Source organism: Anser cygnoides, chromosome 5, assembly GCF_040182565.1.
Source record: "Anser cygnoides isolate HZ-2024a breed goose chromosome 5, Taihu_goose_T2T_genome, whole genome shotgun sequence".
Lineage (NCBI taxonomy): Eukaryota > Metazoa > Chordata > Aves > Anseriformes > Anatidae > Anser > Anser cygnoides.
The window spans coordinates 10113956-10132314 of record NC_089877.1 but is presented as its reverse complement, the minus strand read 5'-3'; the positions used below and the strand labels follow the sequence as shown (position 1 = coordinate 10132314).

At 35.4% G+C, this 18359-nt stretch overlaps 1 protein-coding gene across 13 annotated transcripts in view; it reads left to right on the top strand.

Moving 5' to 3' along the window:
• The window catches only part of ANO3 (anoctamin 3), a 256594-nt gene that overhangs the window by 187407 nt on the left and 50828 nt on the right, over window positions 1–18359 (top strand). For 12 of the 13 annotated variants that reach the window (XM_066997443.1, XM_066997452.1, XM_066997444.1 and 9 more), the window contains 3 exons: window positions 6524–6676; window positions 9234–9334; window positions 13385–13429. In XM_066997443.1, coding sequence (XP_066853544.1) covers window positions 6524–6676; window positions 9234–9334; window positions 13385–13429 — 299 coding nt within the window. The remainder of the gene's footprint in view (window positions 1–6523; window positions 6677–9233; window positions 9335–13384; window positions 13430–18359) is intronic. The other variant, XM_066997446.1, reaches the window with a different exon arrangement.

Here is an 18359-nt window from a genome sequence, read left to right as displayed (position 1 = left end):
GATAGTGAAGAATTTGGAGCATCATCCCCCTGTGAACCAGGGGACTGAGAATTATAGGCAGGGGGGAGTGGGAGTATCTGCATTTAGATACCACTTGATCTGTCTGAGAACAGGGTAGTTCATAAGTCCCACATCTACAAGCAAATAATTATTTAAGATTTAATAAATAAATAAAAAAACACAAATAAACCTACAGAGACTTTGTCAGCCTTTAAGCGTTTGCTGTTATGCTAGCTTTGTTGAGGCTTTTTGAATGCTGAGTGAACACGAAATGGTTACAACAGACAAGTCGTCTCTGTATGTGGGTCTAGTTAACAGGTTGCCCAGGGAGGTGGTGGCATTACCGTACCTGGGGATGTTCAAGGAAAGGTTGGACGTGGTGCTTAGGGACGTGGTTTAGTGGGTGACGTTGGTAGTAGGGTGATGGTTGGACCAGATGATCCTGAAGGTCTTTTCCAACATTAATGATTCTATGATACGCAGAATATACCTCTACACACACGGCAGAAAATAAGCTGAGAATGTTGCAGCATTCTCACATCTTGGTTCTTATTTTTTATTGAATCTCTGGCTGTATCTGGGTGGGGGTGTTTGTCCTCTCTGAACTGCCATTTCTGCAATCATGGTGTTGCTTTAGGATAAGTATTTTTCCATTTTACCCTTCCCAAAGTTTGTAGTTTTGTTTTCTGGTTTTGCTTTTGTTTTGTTTTGTTTGAAGAAAAAAAAAAAAAAGAAAGAAAAAGTATTTTTATGGAAGATTAGTGAAAAAAACATCGGAAAAACAATCTCCTGCCCCAGTTTGATTACAGTTATGTTATGAATATATTCATTTTATGTTGCATTTTAAGGCATTCTAGTGATTGCAAAATTTGACTTTTAAATGGTTGGACGTGGCATTATTACTCTGCTGAAACTGAGCAATTTTGGCAATCACCTCAGGTAACCTAAGTAAATGAGAAGGCTTCAAATGTTGCTGGTGGCCTTGCTGAGGTTTCTTTCTGCACAGCTTGATCTTATGTTAAATCAGTGTCGTCAGTGGGGCTTTCAAGCATTTCCATTTATTTCTTATCTAACTTTAAAGCAGGAACACAGCACGTGGATTTTAATTAATTTAATGTCAAATTGAGTTCATTGGGGATTGATTAATTAATTTGTCTGATTCTAACTGATCTGTGAATTAGTAATGGAAATGCTATTATGGTCACAGAAAAGTGTGAAACATACTGCATGGATTCAGGATGTTATAATAGCGAATAAGGTTCTTAGATTTCTCTCCTGTCATGTACTGATAGGATTTCCAGCAAGCTGCTGCCAATCCCCAATGAACTCAATTTGGTATATTTAGTGCTTCACTAGAGATATCATGGGAATCTCTCATTCCTACTATATTCCTACTATAGAGCACAGCTACTTTTCCATAACTGGGAAAATGAAAACCTAGTAACGTGGATTTTTTCAAAGAGGTTATTGTTATGTTTATGTACGGTTTCCTGAGTTCAGCTGTCCAGCTGTTGCTAGATGATGTTTTATAAGAGGAGCATCTAAGTTTCTACTCTGTTCTGTTTATTTTCATCATTTTTATTCAGTGGAACTGAGTCTCTTAAAAAATGCTAATATTTTTGTTTAGTCTGTGATTATTGCTAAAAGGTTCTGCTGATTTCTGAAAAATTTGTTGACCTTTCATGGGTTAGTGGAATGGTCATTCTCAGTTCCTGTGTGGTACCTTTCCACCAAGGGACCTGAAATAACTGCAGGAAGGGAAAATAGGGCTGCAATCTAGTGGAAAAGCTACGTTGCAATATATCTTTAAGTTAAACTTTTCAGTAATATAAAGTGGGGAAAAAAGACAGTGTACCGATATATTACAATGCAGCGTAATTTTCAGTAATTTTCAAAATTTGTTAGTGGTTTTTCTATTAATGAAATACACTGAACCTGAAGCCTACCATAACATGTCATTTGCTCTTAAATGCTTCTATAATTTTGCTTACTGTTTTTGAAAGGCTTCCATCTTGCTATTCTAGAATATTTGTTGCTATGTATCAGGTAAAAAGTTGGCAGAAGTTTAATCTACAGAGCAGAATGGTATACTGAAATCAGTGGATTTAAAATATTTTTAATTGCTCTAAGTGATGCTATTTAAATTAAATGGGGAGAGAAAAGGCCTGTAAAACAGCTATTCCCAATCTGTAAAGAGGTCTTTGCATATTAATTATAATCTGAAAAATAGTGTCTTGAAAAATCCCATCATGTTGGCTAAATCCAAGGAAATTCTACTTGTATCAGATTTGGACAGAAATGCAAACTCTTTTTATTTCATAACTTTGGCAAATATTTACGTTATATTTTGTTTGATTTTTTTGTTGACAAAAAAGATTTTTTTTCTGTTAAATCAATCAACTTGTTTCCTGTCTCATATAATCTGCAATCAGATTTCAACAATAAATCTCCTAAAACTGCTTGTGCCCATCTCTACTAACCTAGCTTATTTTCATTTACTTAAGTTATATATATATATTTATATACACTGATCTAGAATCAGCAATGAAATGCAGTTACATGTACTGTACACGAAGAGGCTTATTCACCACTTTTCCCCAAAGGATGAATGGAAAAAGAGTAGAAACTGCATCCTATTTCTCTCAGTGGCTACTGCAGAGCCAGTATACGGATTTCCACACTGCCTGTCTTCTAAGGCGAACAGATGCTGAGTGGTCACAGCTATGTGATATGAGCCCTGCTTGTGCTACTCACATGGAGCAATTCAGGCAGTGTCTTGAGGGATAGTGTTTGCAGTAGTAGTATATTGCATGCAGATTAGAAGGGTAAAAAATATTTTAAACCATCCAGCTCCTCCTCTTGCCAACAGAGGTTAGTTTTTTTGTTAAAAGTTCTCTTGCGTGAAATTCATTGAATGAGGTCAGTATTTTGAATTGTATATTTTCAGACTTCAAAGCAATGTGTCATGCTGTGTATAATAAAGATTTAAATAATCCAAAAAAAAAAAAAAGGTGGCAAATAATGAAGAAAATCAAAGAATTTTGGAATATCTGTAGTAGATAAGCCTCAGTATTTCACTCTGATGCAAACCTCTGTCTTATAAACAAGTTTACAGTTTTGTGAGGAAATGCTTCACAGCCTAGATACTCTAAAGTTCTCGAGTTTAAAGATTTTTGAAGAACAAGATGAAGTTAAAACTTTGAGCTTGCAAGATAAACTATACGGCAAGACTCCAAAAGGAATTTTAATAAAAGAGAAAAAAAAAAAGACAGGTGGATACTGTTTCAGGAAAACTGGGAAACTAAGATGATAGGAAGGAGGAGGAGGATTAGAGAGAAATATGAACATTGGTCTGTTTGTTTTCAAATAAACTTTCCAAGTGAAAATCTTGAAAAGAAAGAGGCGGGTAAGGACTTGGCACAAAATATTTCCTTCAATGCTTTTCTTTTCCACTGTGCTTACAAAAGGGTAAAAGAATGAATCTCAGAGTTATTGGTCTAAGCCAACAGTTAAATAATAAATGTGCTATTGCCCATTATACCAAAAGACTGACTCACTGCACTAGGTGTAGTTAGTGGCTAATATACCTTGACTGGTACATTTAATTGAAATTACTGTTCCACGTTCTCCTTACACACTATGGAGCTCCTTCAGATAAACCCAAGAACCATCTAATCACCAGATCAGTTATCTTACTGGCACAGGTGTTCCTCCTAGCATAGGTGGAGAGTGTTGCTGGAGAATTACACTGAAGTGCAACTAGCCAAGTGGAAGTAGCCCTGAAGTCCTGAAATCAATGTAGTTTGGGTTCACTGTACAATTGTGGTAAATGGCTGCACTATTGCACATTTCATCTGTGCATTTGTAAGAACAAGATCCCGTGAAAGTGGTTTGAGATGAACAGATGGAAAATTTCTTCCTACTGACAGTGCAGATCATTATTTATTGAATGCTGCCCCCAAAGATTTCTGTTCAGTGCAGATGAACCTGAGGGCATATTTGCATGCTGCTGTTAATCAGAATAATGAAACAATAGTTCTTAATTCACTTTGTGTCAATTGTCCTTGCAGTAATGTGTTTTTTTTCCAAGACAGAAGAAGAGCATGTGTTTCAGAACTGAGGGGGGGAGAAAAAAGGCTAAAAATTATCATCTAAAAAAAAGGTAGAAGGGTCTTACAAAAGAAAGTAAATTTAATTTGCAGCATATCTGTACAGAAACTGCATCAGCAGAAACTGTAAGAAATATTCCCGATCTCCCCTGTGGGGAACTTTTGAGCAGACTTTTCATACGTGATTTTGCCTCATGTGCAGACCAAAAAAGCCAGTTCTAGTCTGCTTTTGTGATTTACTTATGCTTCATTGCTGAAGAGCAACTTCTACTCCAAAGAAGCATACTTCTTTGTATGCTTTTCAAAGCAGTCAAGTCATTGCAAAGAGGACAGGTAGATGGAGGACGTAACAGGTAGAAGGGGTAATGAAAGATAATTTGCAAGCAGCAAGGAAAATGTACAAATGAGCACTTTTGGCACTGATGCTGGTACCCTTTGAAGAATATAGGAGCAAGCTGAAGATTGTCATCTTCAGTGAGGCTGTCTGATTGGTCTGAGTTATTAAAAAGAGGGATGTCATTAAGACAATGGGTATTTAGACCTGCCAGTGATGCCAGTAAAGAGCATGCCAGAGAATGTGCTAAATCCAAACTGTAAAAGCCCAGAAAGATAGGCAAAACTAGGAAAATCCAGCAACCCTGCTTTATTGTTGAATTTTGTCTTCCAGGGGCAGAATGGTATAGAAACAGGATTTCTGCAGTATAGAAGATGTCATGTTATTTTTGGCATTTCATTCTTTAAATAGAATGAGTACGGGATGAGAATGGGTGGGCCTGTGTATAAGGATTGTGCTACTCCAGTCATAATTTGAAATGCAAGTTGGATTTCTAGTATAAGTTTTAAAACATCTTCCAATTTACTTTGAAGTTTGCACTGAAGATTTCAATGTTTTATCTTTTGGTCAGATGTCTATGGAATGTTTATAAAAAGGGGTGGGGGGGATAAAAGCCTTTCTTCACGTTTTTGGTGGGTTTCTGCTTGTTTTTTTGTTTGGTTTTGGTGATTAAAAGAATTAGTGACAGCAAAGGTTCAGGCAAGTAGGACAAAGTTTGGATTTCTAAAACATTTTGTTTTTACATATTCATTAATAAAATACACAAGCAGGTATGCCTAGAGGAGGTAACAGATGACACTTTTCAAAACAAACCATAAAAACATCTGGAAAAGAAAGACAATTGATGCCATTGCCAGCTGCTGAGGAGAAAAAGAAGCTTAATTGTACTTATATTGAAGCTTAATGTATTTTAATAATGTTGCCAGAGGTGTGATGATGCAATTTTGTAATGCCGGGTGGTCTGAGAAGGATATTTCTTTGGTTTTGGCTTTGGGAGGGAAAAAAAAAAAAAACCACAAAGAAGAATCTTCTTTAAAAATTTCAGATTTTGCAGACAGAGAGATTCTCAGAAACACTAAATTTGTAAAGTTAGCTGTGAGGTATGTGGGAGTAAAAAAAAAAAAAAAAAAGAAACAAACAAATGAGCTGGTATCCAGTATTTGTACTGCTGATATCACACACTAGCATATGGTTCTGTTTATCAAAGCGGAGTGTTATCGTTGGATATAACTCCAAGTTTTATAAATTTCATATCAAACGATCCAAATACAGTGAATTTTCATGGCTAACATCCTATTTGCTAAAAGATAATGCATTATGAATAGACCTATGGTCATGCACGTGTGTGTGATACATCGGTCGCAAAACTACCATACGTGTTCTGGACAGTTTTTGTTAAAATGAGTTTGCATTCTCCAGAAGTCAACAACTGTTTCTCAGTTTACTTTTTCAAATTTCAAACTCTTCATAGAATGACACCAGTTGATATAGTCACTGTCTATTGTGATTCATGCAAAAACAATGTAAAAATAGCTTTCAGCAGCAGCATGTAAAGCAGGGTTTTCCATATCAAGGTCAGAGAATCCCTTGTGTTTACAAGCATGGTGGGAAGGAACTAGACAAGATTTAAGCATCGCTAACATGGCATTAAAAAGCACTTCAACTGGAATATCCAAGTAAACATTCACATCAATCGTGTTTGTCTTCTAATTTATTGAAACTTGGTTTAATTTATTTGCGTTTAAATTTTATTAATTCCAACTGGAAAGTAAGTATTAACAGGAGCTCACATCTATATGTACTATACAGTAATTTTAGGGGGGTTGTACAGCTGAAAGTAATGGCTAGATTATGATTGATATAGAGTCATTTTAGTTTGTTTTATTCTAATTGATTGGAAATCCTGGACTAACAACGCATAAGAACTGTCTGTTCTTGTGACTTGTTCTTTATATATTCATCTTGTGGATATGTGGACATTTCCATGCTTTAGGAAATGCTGTGTTGCACGGAATTCATGACGGGTCTGTTCATCTTCATGAGTGACATATTTACCATATTTTTATTTTATCTTATCCAGACTGATGCCATGGCATCATCAGGTCTCTTCTTCAAAGACGGAAAAAAGCGCATTGATTACATCTTGGTCTACAAAAAGTCAAGTCTACAGGTAGAAAAAAGAAGCACATTTGAGAAGAATTTGAGAGCAGAAGGGCTGATGTTAGAACGAGAGGTGAGTTTTGTAGCTTACGTGGTATAAAGCTATCTATTTAGATATAGTATAAAGTATTTAAAATACTGTCTTACTTGATTGAATTTATAAACTTCCTGGTGTCTTGCAAGTCTTTGCAGTCAGGCTGGTCCCTCTATTTGTTTAATGCTATTATATTAACAGTTGTTTGATAGCATGTGTTTAACATGTTTTGCTCCTGCTTATATCCGTATGTGCACATGCATGCACCCACCCAGTATAGAATCAGTTTTAAATAGGAGCAGGTTTAGTGCAGTATTGAGGAAAACTTCCGGCTCCTGACATCTACAAAACAGAAGAAGCTTCGGTAACCCATATTGTTATTTTAATATATAACCTCTATGTCTTTCAGCAGGATGCATGGTATTAAATCCCTCTGTATGTTTAAAGGGCTAAAGATGTCAAACTAATCCATCCCTACTTTGTGTGTCCTAATCTGCATTGTGCTCTTTGAGCTAGAATAGTTTACAATTTAAGTGCTACTGTTCAGACTTCTAAATTTTCCACGATACACTTGAAAACAAATAAAATAATAAAATAAAAAAGACTAGCCTGTTACTCTGATTGTATTAAGAAGAAAACCTGATTTTGTGCCAAGTTTCAATACTATCCCCCTTTTTCTTTAAATGCTGAAACTCCTAAAGACTAAGAACTTCAGGTATTAGTGGGGAATTATTTTGTTGTTGTTGTTGCTATAAGGGAAGAATTTTGTCATCTTAATTCCGATCTGTAATAATTTATTTTCCCCAAATTCCAAGTGAATGTCTCCTTAGGCTCCTAATACAATTGCTGATACTACGGAGGTTAACATTTGTTTCTGTGTGCTCACAGTCAATCTTCAAATGAATACTAAAACCTAAATGTTCTCTGCTTTGTCAGAAAAACTATATATATTTGTGTCTGCTTCCATTTTCTTTTTCCATTCTTTCTGTGTCTTAGTTTGAGTGCTGCTCTGTATTGCACTGTGGTAGATATTCATGAATTTTCATTTTCCTACTGTGAAATGTGAAAAAACATTGCAATATTTCAAAGTGTTAAGTTGTTGCTGTTGTCGTTGGGATATCAGTAAGAACATTAATATAAAAATGAAGGAAAACAGAGTCAGGAAAACAGCCTTGGAATTTTGCTGTTTCATGAATTACTTAAAAAGCAGACGTGTATTGACTCTATCCTGAAATAAGCTCCTATACTTCACGTATCTTTTATCCTGTTTTATACTCTTCAGCTCAGCAGAATTACCTTGCATGTTCTGTATTAAAGCAATGAGGTTTTAACTGTTGGAAGTCCTTGCAAGTACTGGCTGAGAATAAAGCATGTTAAATATTCATAAATAACTGACCTGATGGTATTGTAAAACTTGTTTTTAAGGTTTTAAAAATTGATTGGAGTCTAATAGAAAAAATAATCTGATCTTGGGATATTTACTGAAATTAGAACAATGTCATCTGGAGTCAATTCAGAAGCACTGACCTTTCAGGCAAAATGTGTTTTTATAAGATAGTAATTCTACATATCAGGTTATTTAAATTTTTACAATATTACTTTTTCCACATCTTTTGCAAAAAGTGAAATCCTAGAAGCAATATTTTAGAACTATGACATGACCTTATGTCACTAATAGGCAAAATTTTGAACATTTATAATTGTATTAACTCTTCAATTGAATTTTATCTTTACTTAACAAACCTTGTGTTACTTAAGTTTTTGAGTGGCTTTAATCAGACTCAACTCTACCAAAATATTTACACATAAAAATTCATAGAATCATAGAATATCCTGAGTTGGAAGGGACCCACGAGGATCATCGAGTCAAACTCCTGGGTCCCCAGAGTACCACCCAAAAAATCAGACCATGAGTCTGAGAGCGCTGTCCAAACACTTAAGCAAATATAGCTGGGAGAGGAGTTTAAAATGGAAATATTGATTAAAAAATATAAATATAGGAACCTGTAATGCTGAAATTCTTGTTTTGTGTTCATATAAATACATTACACAAAACATTTGTGTAGAATATTCCTTGTAATTTTATGAAAGATCTCAATTCTTACAGAGATGACATTTATAAGTTGATAGAAGGCATCACAGTTACTTAACTGTTCCTGGTTTTTCCATTTAGGCCAAGTGGGACCTGCAGAATTCTCTCAGCTGTTTTTGTGGCTCTTATATTCTTCTTGAATTGGACATGCATTGATTGGTCATGAAATGGCTCATCAAAGATGATTTTGAGGGGATGTTAAATTAATTTATTCTATGCCAAAATGCTGCATAAAGCCTCTCCCTACTTATGGTATGTTTATAAGCAAAGATCTGTCCTGCGGGTTCCTTTTGACAGTTTCTAGGTTATTCGTATTACAAGATTTGGGGAGTGGTTTTTATCAATTTTCCTTTGTTCGGGTCAGAGCACTTAGAGTGTTTTCAGATCTGCACAGCAGCTTCATGCAGGAGAGCAGAATTTGCCCCTGAAGAATGCTTTTAGAAACATGAATGCCATGTGGGTTTGAATTATTAATATGTGTTTATTTGTTACCTCTTTTTGCAGCCAGCTGTTACAAACAGTGATATCATGTTTGTTAAAATTCACTGTCCATGGGAGACTTTGTGCAAATACGCAGAAAGAATGAACATCAGGATGCCTTTCAGGTATTGTGGAAACCATTTTAAGGAACTTGTAATTTAGTACTTGTAATATTACAACTTTGTTGCTTACGTTAACGCTAAAATTCAGTCCACTTGCTGCACTATGGTCGGGCATGTTTATATTTTAATTTATTGAGATGAAAAGGAAAGAGGAGAGGAAGAAACAAAAAATAGGCATTGCTCTTTTTCACGTTTGCCTGTGGTTATTGTTTTCAGGCTTATCTTCCAAGTCAAATCAAACATAGACTGTTAGAAAGTATTATTAATAGTTGACATGTTAGTGAGAACTCTCAAATTCTTGGTCCTCTAATGTTCCTTTGCCAGAGTAATGACCTCAACTCAGTTCCTCATCTGTGTGCCAAACAAATTTTATCGTACCTTTTTGCAATAAAGAGTGTAGGACAAGATAATATCTCCTGTAATAACACAGATTTTAAAAGGAGAAAGTGTTCCTTTCAAACTCGGTTAAAGCTGTTTCTCCAGAGAGAAGAGCTTTGTTGTGTGCTGTAAACTTCATCAGGAGTTAAAGTGGTAACCAGATGCTAAAGCTGTGTGACTCACAGAAAATACCCTTACAGAACTCCTTTCTCACTTAAATTGCCAACTGCTCTACCGCTTATGTCCCTGCTGACTTCAGCTATCACAATGCAGCTCTCTTGCATTAGTCCTAAGCCAGAAACTTAGTCATTGTGAAGCGTCCTTAGCTCAAAGCTGGTTTCAAATACCCAGTTTTATACTGAGTTTCCACATCATTGCATTAAGTCCTTTCCATTAAATAATGTGTTCTGTATCAGTCATCTTCTGAGTGCTTACGAATATTATTATGGTGCCCTTTGAGCTTCCCTGGTTTGAATAATTCTTGTTTACATTTTAAATATAGAAGTGTTTGCATATGTGTACGCACACAAACAAACTAAATTCCAATTCCCAAAAGAGTTCTTTCTTGCTTTTAATACTTGAAGTCACAAACGATAGCTTTTAGCTGTGGTTTGAATTCTTCCTCATTTTAGTAAACCCGAAGATCAGTAGTGCCCTTCAGAAAATACTGGTTAACTTCTACAACACTACTTCATTTTGAAGCCATTCTTAGTTGCTGTGTTATTAATTGTAGATATATTGTCTTTTCCAAAGTGTCTGAGCCATGTTTCTTTGGTTTGGGGTCGATGCTTCAGCTTTCTTCTATCCCAGGCATTTCAGATACACAAAAAGTAGTTAAAATGCTAAACTCTACTGTTTGACTTTGTTAGTTTGTAGAGTAAAACACAGTTACTTGGTAAGAAAGAAAGAAGCCTGCTGCCCACCTCCAGTTCTGTGAGAAATATGAAATTGATCACCCTTTCTTTGTGTCTTGAGAAAAGATTTAAGAAGGAATTAAAATGAAATTGCAATGTCAGACTTGTGTGAATATTTCAAATAAGCTATTTCTTTCATTTCTGTACTTTTTAAAATAGCAATAAGTGTGGTAGTTTTATTGTGAACACAAAGTGGACACGGCAGATTAGAACAAAGGTCCACCTTGCTTTGCCAGCAGCCAGTCTGGGATGTTTAATACAGAAGCAGCGAAGTATTTCATGATGCCCTCTGGTTCCAGAATTCTATGGTTTAGAGACTTTCTGAGACAGCACTTGTCTTCATGTGTGTTTTTATTAGCCCCTGATGGCCTTTTCATGGATGTAAAAATAGCCACTTGTGCTTCTATTACAGCATCACATGGTCACACATTTTATAATTTCGTTACATGTTTTGGCAAAAGCACTGTCATTCACTTAAGTATTGAGCTTGCTTATTTAAGTTAAACCTTACTAAACTGGAAGGCATATATTTTTTCCTGAGGTAACTATTTTCTCTCTTCAGTGGACAGAAGAAGCTTAAATCATACCATTGTGTTGTAATTGCAATGAACTAGTGTTCCCTTCTAAGAGCAGATTATTTCTCTTCAGCTTTGTCTGATTTATCAGCAGCTTCTGTCTGTCTATTTTGGATGCGTAATTGAAGAAGAGAGCTAACCTTCCCTGCAGTGCTTCAGTGCAGTATACCCTTATCCTCTTGCACAGTGTTGCAAAATTTTGGCTTTCAGCTACACTCCTTAAAATAGGAGATATCAGTACCACGTATGAATAATACATGAAGAAGAAGTCTCCTGAATTATACTCGTACTTTTTAGGTTCATTCTGCTCAATCTAGGAATTGAAACAAAATCAGTATTCTTATTACACGAGAAGTATTTCTGTTACTGAAAAGTAACAGTAATTTTTTTTATCTGACCAAGGGAATAGCCGGCATCCTAGAACTCATTTTTAGCATGGCATTATGCCTAAATGTGTTGGCAGATACATAGTATGCGTCATATATGCAGTCTAAGATGGTATCTCAGTGTTTCAATTACAAAAGGGAAGTTTTCTAGCATTTCAACAGATTACAGTAATCACCATTACAGTCTATATGCTTTCAAACAGGACAGTGTTTAAATTATGACTGGATTATACTTTGATTTTAAATAATTTGTAGATATTTTTGTTAAATATGTGTTCTGACAGGAGAAATGTAACTCTCTGATACGGTTCTGAAACCCGGACAAAAGTTTCATTTTACCAGTGTCTAAAGGAAATTCTTGTGAAACATAAATTATCAATGTGTATAATGAAGAAATAATTTGTTTCTGTAGCTTAGCTGGACCCAATCTGTGCAAAACAGCTAAGGGTGATTAAAGGAAATGAAGAAAGTGTTTTTTCAAATATCTGATGTCAAAATCCTGTAATAATTCTTCATTATTTCATTTAAAATTCTGCCTAGTGGTACTAAATATCAGGCTGCCAACAGTCTACAGATTGGTAGATAATTTTCCTATGACCACTTATTTCCTAGACTCTGTTTCCTTTTCACTCTTTTCACTATAATCATTTTATTATTATTTTAATGTAAGTAATGTACCTTAATGAATCTCAAATACTCTTGAGATGGGCAGTTGCAGATCTTGTTAACTATGTTGGTTCTGGGTAAAGTTCTCCTCTGATGGAGATTTCATTCACTAAGTATCCAGAGTGGAAGTGCCATTTTTGTGTGTGTTACCATGAAGGGTCGGGGGAAATAGCAACTGACAACAGGGTTAAGCCCTCATGTTAATGTATCTACATAAACTTGTTTTAATTACTAATAAAAAATAAAATATGCAGAAGGCAAAAGGGTTTAGGCACACGTAAAGTATGACATGAATTAAGCAAGGAAAAAACGTCCTGGTGCCAAACTTAACTGTCCCCGATGGTTGCCATGGTAAAGATGCAGATACCCCAAGGAATTTGTAGGATCTAGGCCTTTGTTTAGCTGAAATGCGGCAGGAAAGGGTAGAAGAAGGCCAGAGGAAAATTAAAAACTGAAACAAGTTATGGAAGGTATGACATTGCAGCAAATATGTCTCTATATTGTTTCCAAACAAACTGTACTCAGAAGACTTCACTGGCAATTTCTGATACTGTTTCTCTGAAGTTACTGTGACCAGTGACTGGTGGAGAGAAAAGAACTGTAACATAATTGTGTTTTGTTTCAGTTAGTGCTCTTAGATTTGAAGGGCCATGTGCTGTTCTTCAGTTGGACGCAAAAAGCCAAGGGAAGGGAAGGTGATGGTATGCCACTTCAGAGAGTGGGATCTAATGGTGCTAAGTGCTTATGGTATTTAATGCACAGGGTGCAAAAAGCATTTATTAGCATGGGAGTCCTGGTAATTTTCTAAAATTAGTTCTATGGAATAAAAAAATGCTAAGAAAGATGTCATGAAATGAATACAAGCATGACAGCATTTGATCCTTCTCTAAAGGGTGTCTCGTGAATGAATCATGGATTAGTTATTGTTATTAGCTACAATGCTAAGAAGTAAATTTTACTCTGGAGCAAATTTTAAACTTGAAAATATGTGAGGTCTCAGTATTTTAAAGTGCTTTATTCATCTTTCTATGAAAATGTATGTTTTTAAATGTCCAATGTTCTTTTATGATGTACATGTCCTTTTCAACTGTCTCCTGCTTGATTATTCTCAGCTGATTTCTGCTGTTCTTTCAGGAAAAAATGTTATTACACTGACTGGAGGAGCAAAACCATGGGCAGGTTGGTGGGTGATGTGTAGATTCTAATTTTGTCAAATAGTCGCCCTGCTAAAGAAAATCCATTTGCAGTTGTAAATTTATCCAGGAAACTTGGAAAATTAGATTATTTCCCTCAAAACTCAAGATATGTTAGCTCCAAGTGATAAAATATTCATCTGTAACAAGATGCATTTCTCTAAAGCTTTGCCAGTTCTCATTTTAGAAATGCAAAAGTGTTTATGCCAGGAAAAAAGTGGCCCTTATCCTGGCAGCAAAGATTTAATACTGGATCTATCTCTACAGTTACGTCTGCTGTTACTAAGACATGTTACATTAGCATGGAAGATACTTTTGAGTGCATGTCTTAAGTAAATTCTGGTAGTCAGCTATTTCCTTAAATGCATAAATGTAGCTTCTCTCATGTGCATCCTGTTGATCAGGACTGCATCGATGATGCCCTGAAGGCTGGTTTGAATTCTTATTTGATAGCTGACAGTAACATTTTTGCTGCAGTGAAAGACTTTTAACTCTGAGATTTCATGAGGTTACTATCTTCTAAAATATCTTTCAGTCTGTCATTATCATAAGTGGTGTTCTTTCCTGAAAACCGTCCAGCTGTAGCATTTAATGCCCAGGGAGCTAGTAGTGAGTAACCAGGCTGGGATGTCAGGGCTGCCAGATGAAGGCCAGTGCACACAAACCTCACCTGCGGCTGCTGTTTGCTGAACAAAGCCTGGAGGAGCTAGGATGGGGGACACTGTGAGCTGTAACTGCTCCCTCTTGCTCTAGTCAGGCATAATGATGTCTTGTAAATCCAAATTACCAACAGAAAAGATGTGATTTTTTTTTATGTGAGGGAAAACTCCCGAAAGAGTTTTCTGTGGTGGGTTTTCTTGAGATGAATCTTGATTACATTTAATTTAGGTTCTCCCATTTTTACTTTAGATGATGAAGAACTCTCATTTCTCAGGAATAATTTATATGGTCTCATGTTATCAGTTTGCAAGATAATGTTTTAACAAAAATAGACAAAGCACTGCTGAACATCAAAGTAAGAAAAAAATGCATAAGCAAATAAAATATATTAAAATAAAACAAAATATTACATAAATTTACAACTGCATTTTTCCTCTTCCCAGTCATTCACATGCTTGCTCCATTTTATCGTGCATTATGAAAAATGTAAGTGATGTGCTTTGTAATGAAAAGGCAAAATTAACAGAGCTTTATTGCAAAATTGTCTTAATTTCTCTGAAACCCATTTGGTGAGTCCTAGATATGAAATCAATTTATTTTCCTTATTTAGAAGGACAGAAACATGCTTTTGAAGTTGCGCAGTACCCGTGAACAAAGTAATAAACAATTTTAGTGCCAGATTGATTCTACATTCAGAAGAAATGTTTTTACCTGGAATTTACCTGGAATTTGGGAATCTGTATTTTTTGAATATTTTCTCTGGCACTTGATACAATCCAGTGCACAGAGGAACAGTGTGAAAAAGAAGCTGTGTCTGAAGTTGCAAGCTAACTGTAAAATTGCTGACACATCCATTTTTTGCTCTCATCATTCTAACTTCTGCTACTGTCATTGTCTCCCTGCATCTAAAAGCTTTTCAAATCTAACTTCTCTGTACTTTAATAAATAGTTTTTAATATTTCTAAGTGGAGTTAACAACAGCTAGGATGAGGAATGTGTAAAAATATTTGTATATCAAAGGTAAAATTTTGATGCTACTGAGTTTCTATAATTAAGAATATGGGCTTAGACTATTATGTTAGGCCCTGCTGTGACATGTACACTTCCCTGAATTTTATTGATGTGGTAGTATGGTAGATGTATGTGTCTATACATGTCTTTAAGTCCACAAAAGATTATTAGGTGCGTGGTTAAAAGAATGAAGGTAAATGTAGTGCTTATTGATATACTGTGTTTCTCATATGTGATGTCTACATGGTGTCTATATACAGCCTATTTATTTATTTACATAGCTTAAAAAAAGGCAAAATTGTATTCAGTAGTGTGAAGTTTGATTTCTGTTCATAGGGCTACTCTACAGAAATTGTATTTAATAATTTGATTTTTAATAGTTTTAAGTAAATAATGCATGTATCAAAAATAGTCTGAACTCCCTCAGATTTATGACTGAATAATCTGATGAATCAGTCTTACATGTGCCATATCAGACACCCCAACACTGGTTAAGGGATAACATTAAGGAGAAGAAAATTAAAAGTTAGTTGCTACAGTATGCAGGTTCAGTCTTCCTGGTGAAATGTTAAAATAATTTTATACTTGTAAGGCTAGAGAACCAAAAATGAATTTGTTTAGCAACTTAGCTGCAGTATCCTGCTTTGCAAAAAGACTTCTAAAACCTTTTTGATTTCAAACTGCACACTGAAATAAATCTGTTAATATCATTCCATAGGACACATATTGTAGATTTTTTTTTTTGGTGGTGAAAATGTTGCAGTATTGTGTCCCTATATTGAAACTGTCAACCATAGCGCATTTACCATTACAAAGCATACCACAAGGTCTATGTAATTTGATGGCACGTGGTTGACGATTTTGACCACAGTCTTGTGCATTTTTGTCAGTGTACAAGAGGCAAATACTGAGCAAGCTACTGGCTGGTGATCACTGTCAAAAATATCTTTCCTGAAGAATGGCAGTTGCTCAGTTCTGGTGTCTTGTTCCATTATAACATTGAATCCTGGTCAGAAAATTCCAATAGCAGTTTTATAAGAAGTAATTGCTCCTTTCAATCAGTGTGGTTAAAGAGTGAAAGGCTGTGAGAAAGAGATAGGAGTGACAGAAGGTCACTGTTCTGCAAATAAAGCAGTAGTATGGATGTATTGTAGATCAAGCTTCCCTGACTCCTAGAAACTGCAGGCACACTGGACAGCCTAGTCATGTTAGATTAATTCTCAGTGCACCAAATTCACCTCTGAGGTGCTTCTTTGCATTGGAGCCTGCTGAGGAAACATAATCTACAAGGATTTTTGGACTAAATAGTTCTCCAAAAACAACAACCAACAAAACAGAATGTAACAGTACATTTGAGCACAAAAGTTGAACAAAGCTGAAATTACAAGCTTCTTCGAAAATATTTATTTTCGTGTCTAAGAATAAAATGCTTGCATGTTTCAGAATAACATCTTGTAGTCTCATAGTTTCAGTAAGAGTGTATCTGAATGACCAGCAGTGTTTCCAGTAGGACATTTTTAATCTCGTTGCATGAACTGACTTCAACAGTGACTTCACCAGACCAGATCTGTCTGCCTTCACTCCTACTGAATACGCTACACTGAACAGATCGTCAGGAATCTTTCTGAACAGCTAGTTTTGACCTGGAAAGTCACTCTGACTAAGCGTGCTAATGTATAGTCCTCAAACATTCAGTCAAACATTTATCTGAAATTTGTTTTCGCTTTGAATGAAAGCTCCATGAATCTTTAATGTCTTCATTAACTGTAGAGTCATGTGAGCCAAGAAAAGAGGCTTGTTTGCTGAATTAGTTTTTGTATGAGGAAAGATGTAAATTTCAATGGACGTACTCTATGCTGTCTGAAGAGACTGGGTTTTGGAGTGACCAACCGTAAGTAAGGTAATGAAAAATAATCGCACCTTAGATTAGTAAGTCTTCTTGTCTCCTAAGAAAAGTTGCATATGTAACATAGACATGATTTTTAGTTTATTCCAATAGTGGTCTTCATCACATTGCATGTTGAAACAAGTAGACTTTTTTTTTTAAAGGGTGGATTTCTTTAAGATAAAAATTATTGACTAGTATTTTTTAAATTTTGGAGATGAAACATGGTCAAGGTTTTTTGCATGACCAATTCTAAAGTGATTTCATAACCAAAAATCTGATATCAGTTGCATTGGTTACTGTTCTTCCTGATGTATCTGTGTACTTTCCTCTTAAAAAGAAAAGCCTGTTTTTAAATCTAAAAAAAAAAAAGTCAGCATGTGTATAACGAGAAAAAAAATGAAGAAAATCAAGTGCAAGCTACCTGCATGGATTGTATATAATTTTGTGCTGGAAGAATTTCCACTGAAACCATTAAAATAATCAACTGGCACAGGAGGCACTGAAGGGATGCACCTGCGTAGGAATTGGTTTTTGTGTTTCAGCTTTATGAATATAGTTCACATGAGTTCTTTGTCTCATACTGCTTAGTATCAATAGAGTGCTGTCCCTCAAGTGCAGTGTCAATTAAATATGGAGTGTGCACATACTCCTTGGTAATATATAGCAAGAAGAATATATTGAGGATTTTAAATGTAAATGTAAAATTATGATCCGACATTTAGTTTAGCTTTCTGTCTGACATAGTGTTAAACAGAGGTACACCTTTTGCTGTTTTTGTTGATAATGAGAGGCACATTTTCACAGAAGTGGCTTTACTGCCTGAGAGCAATTTGCTGCTATCATTTATTCCTCTTAATTTTGAAATGGGGAGCTGTGCTTCTGCTTAGCACAAGCAGTTACTTACTCCACTCAAATAAAAATCTAGTACTAAGCATTACAGTTTTTGTGGCTCTGAGATCTCTATGCTTTATATATCATGCATCCATGGTAATTGAGTAAGGCCCATATCCCACTGACCGTTATTAAATGGGGAATGTTTTTCCAAAATCCAATTTTTGTCAAGATCTCAGACATGATTCATAATACAGCATACTGTAATGAGACCTATTCCTTAAATAGCCACATTTTATAGCAGTTCGATATGAGAAAAATAAAGGTCAGCAAGGAGTGCAAAATGGAAGTAATAAGGTAACTTCTAACATTTGCTTGAAAATTAACTGCACTACGCCATATTTTTCCATCTCTAAAACTTGTCCTGAGATACTTTTTAGCCAGGATGTCAGTGAAAGAAATACCTTTATGTTACCAGTATATGATCTGATCAGGAATAAAAAAATATGTTCTGTTTGTGTTACAA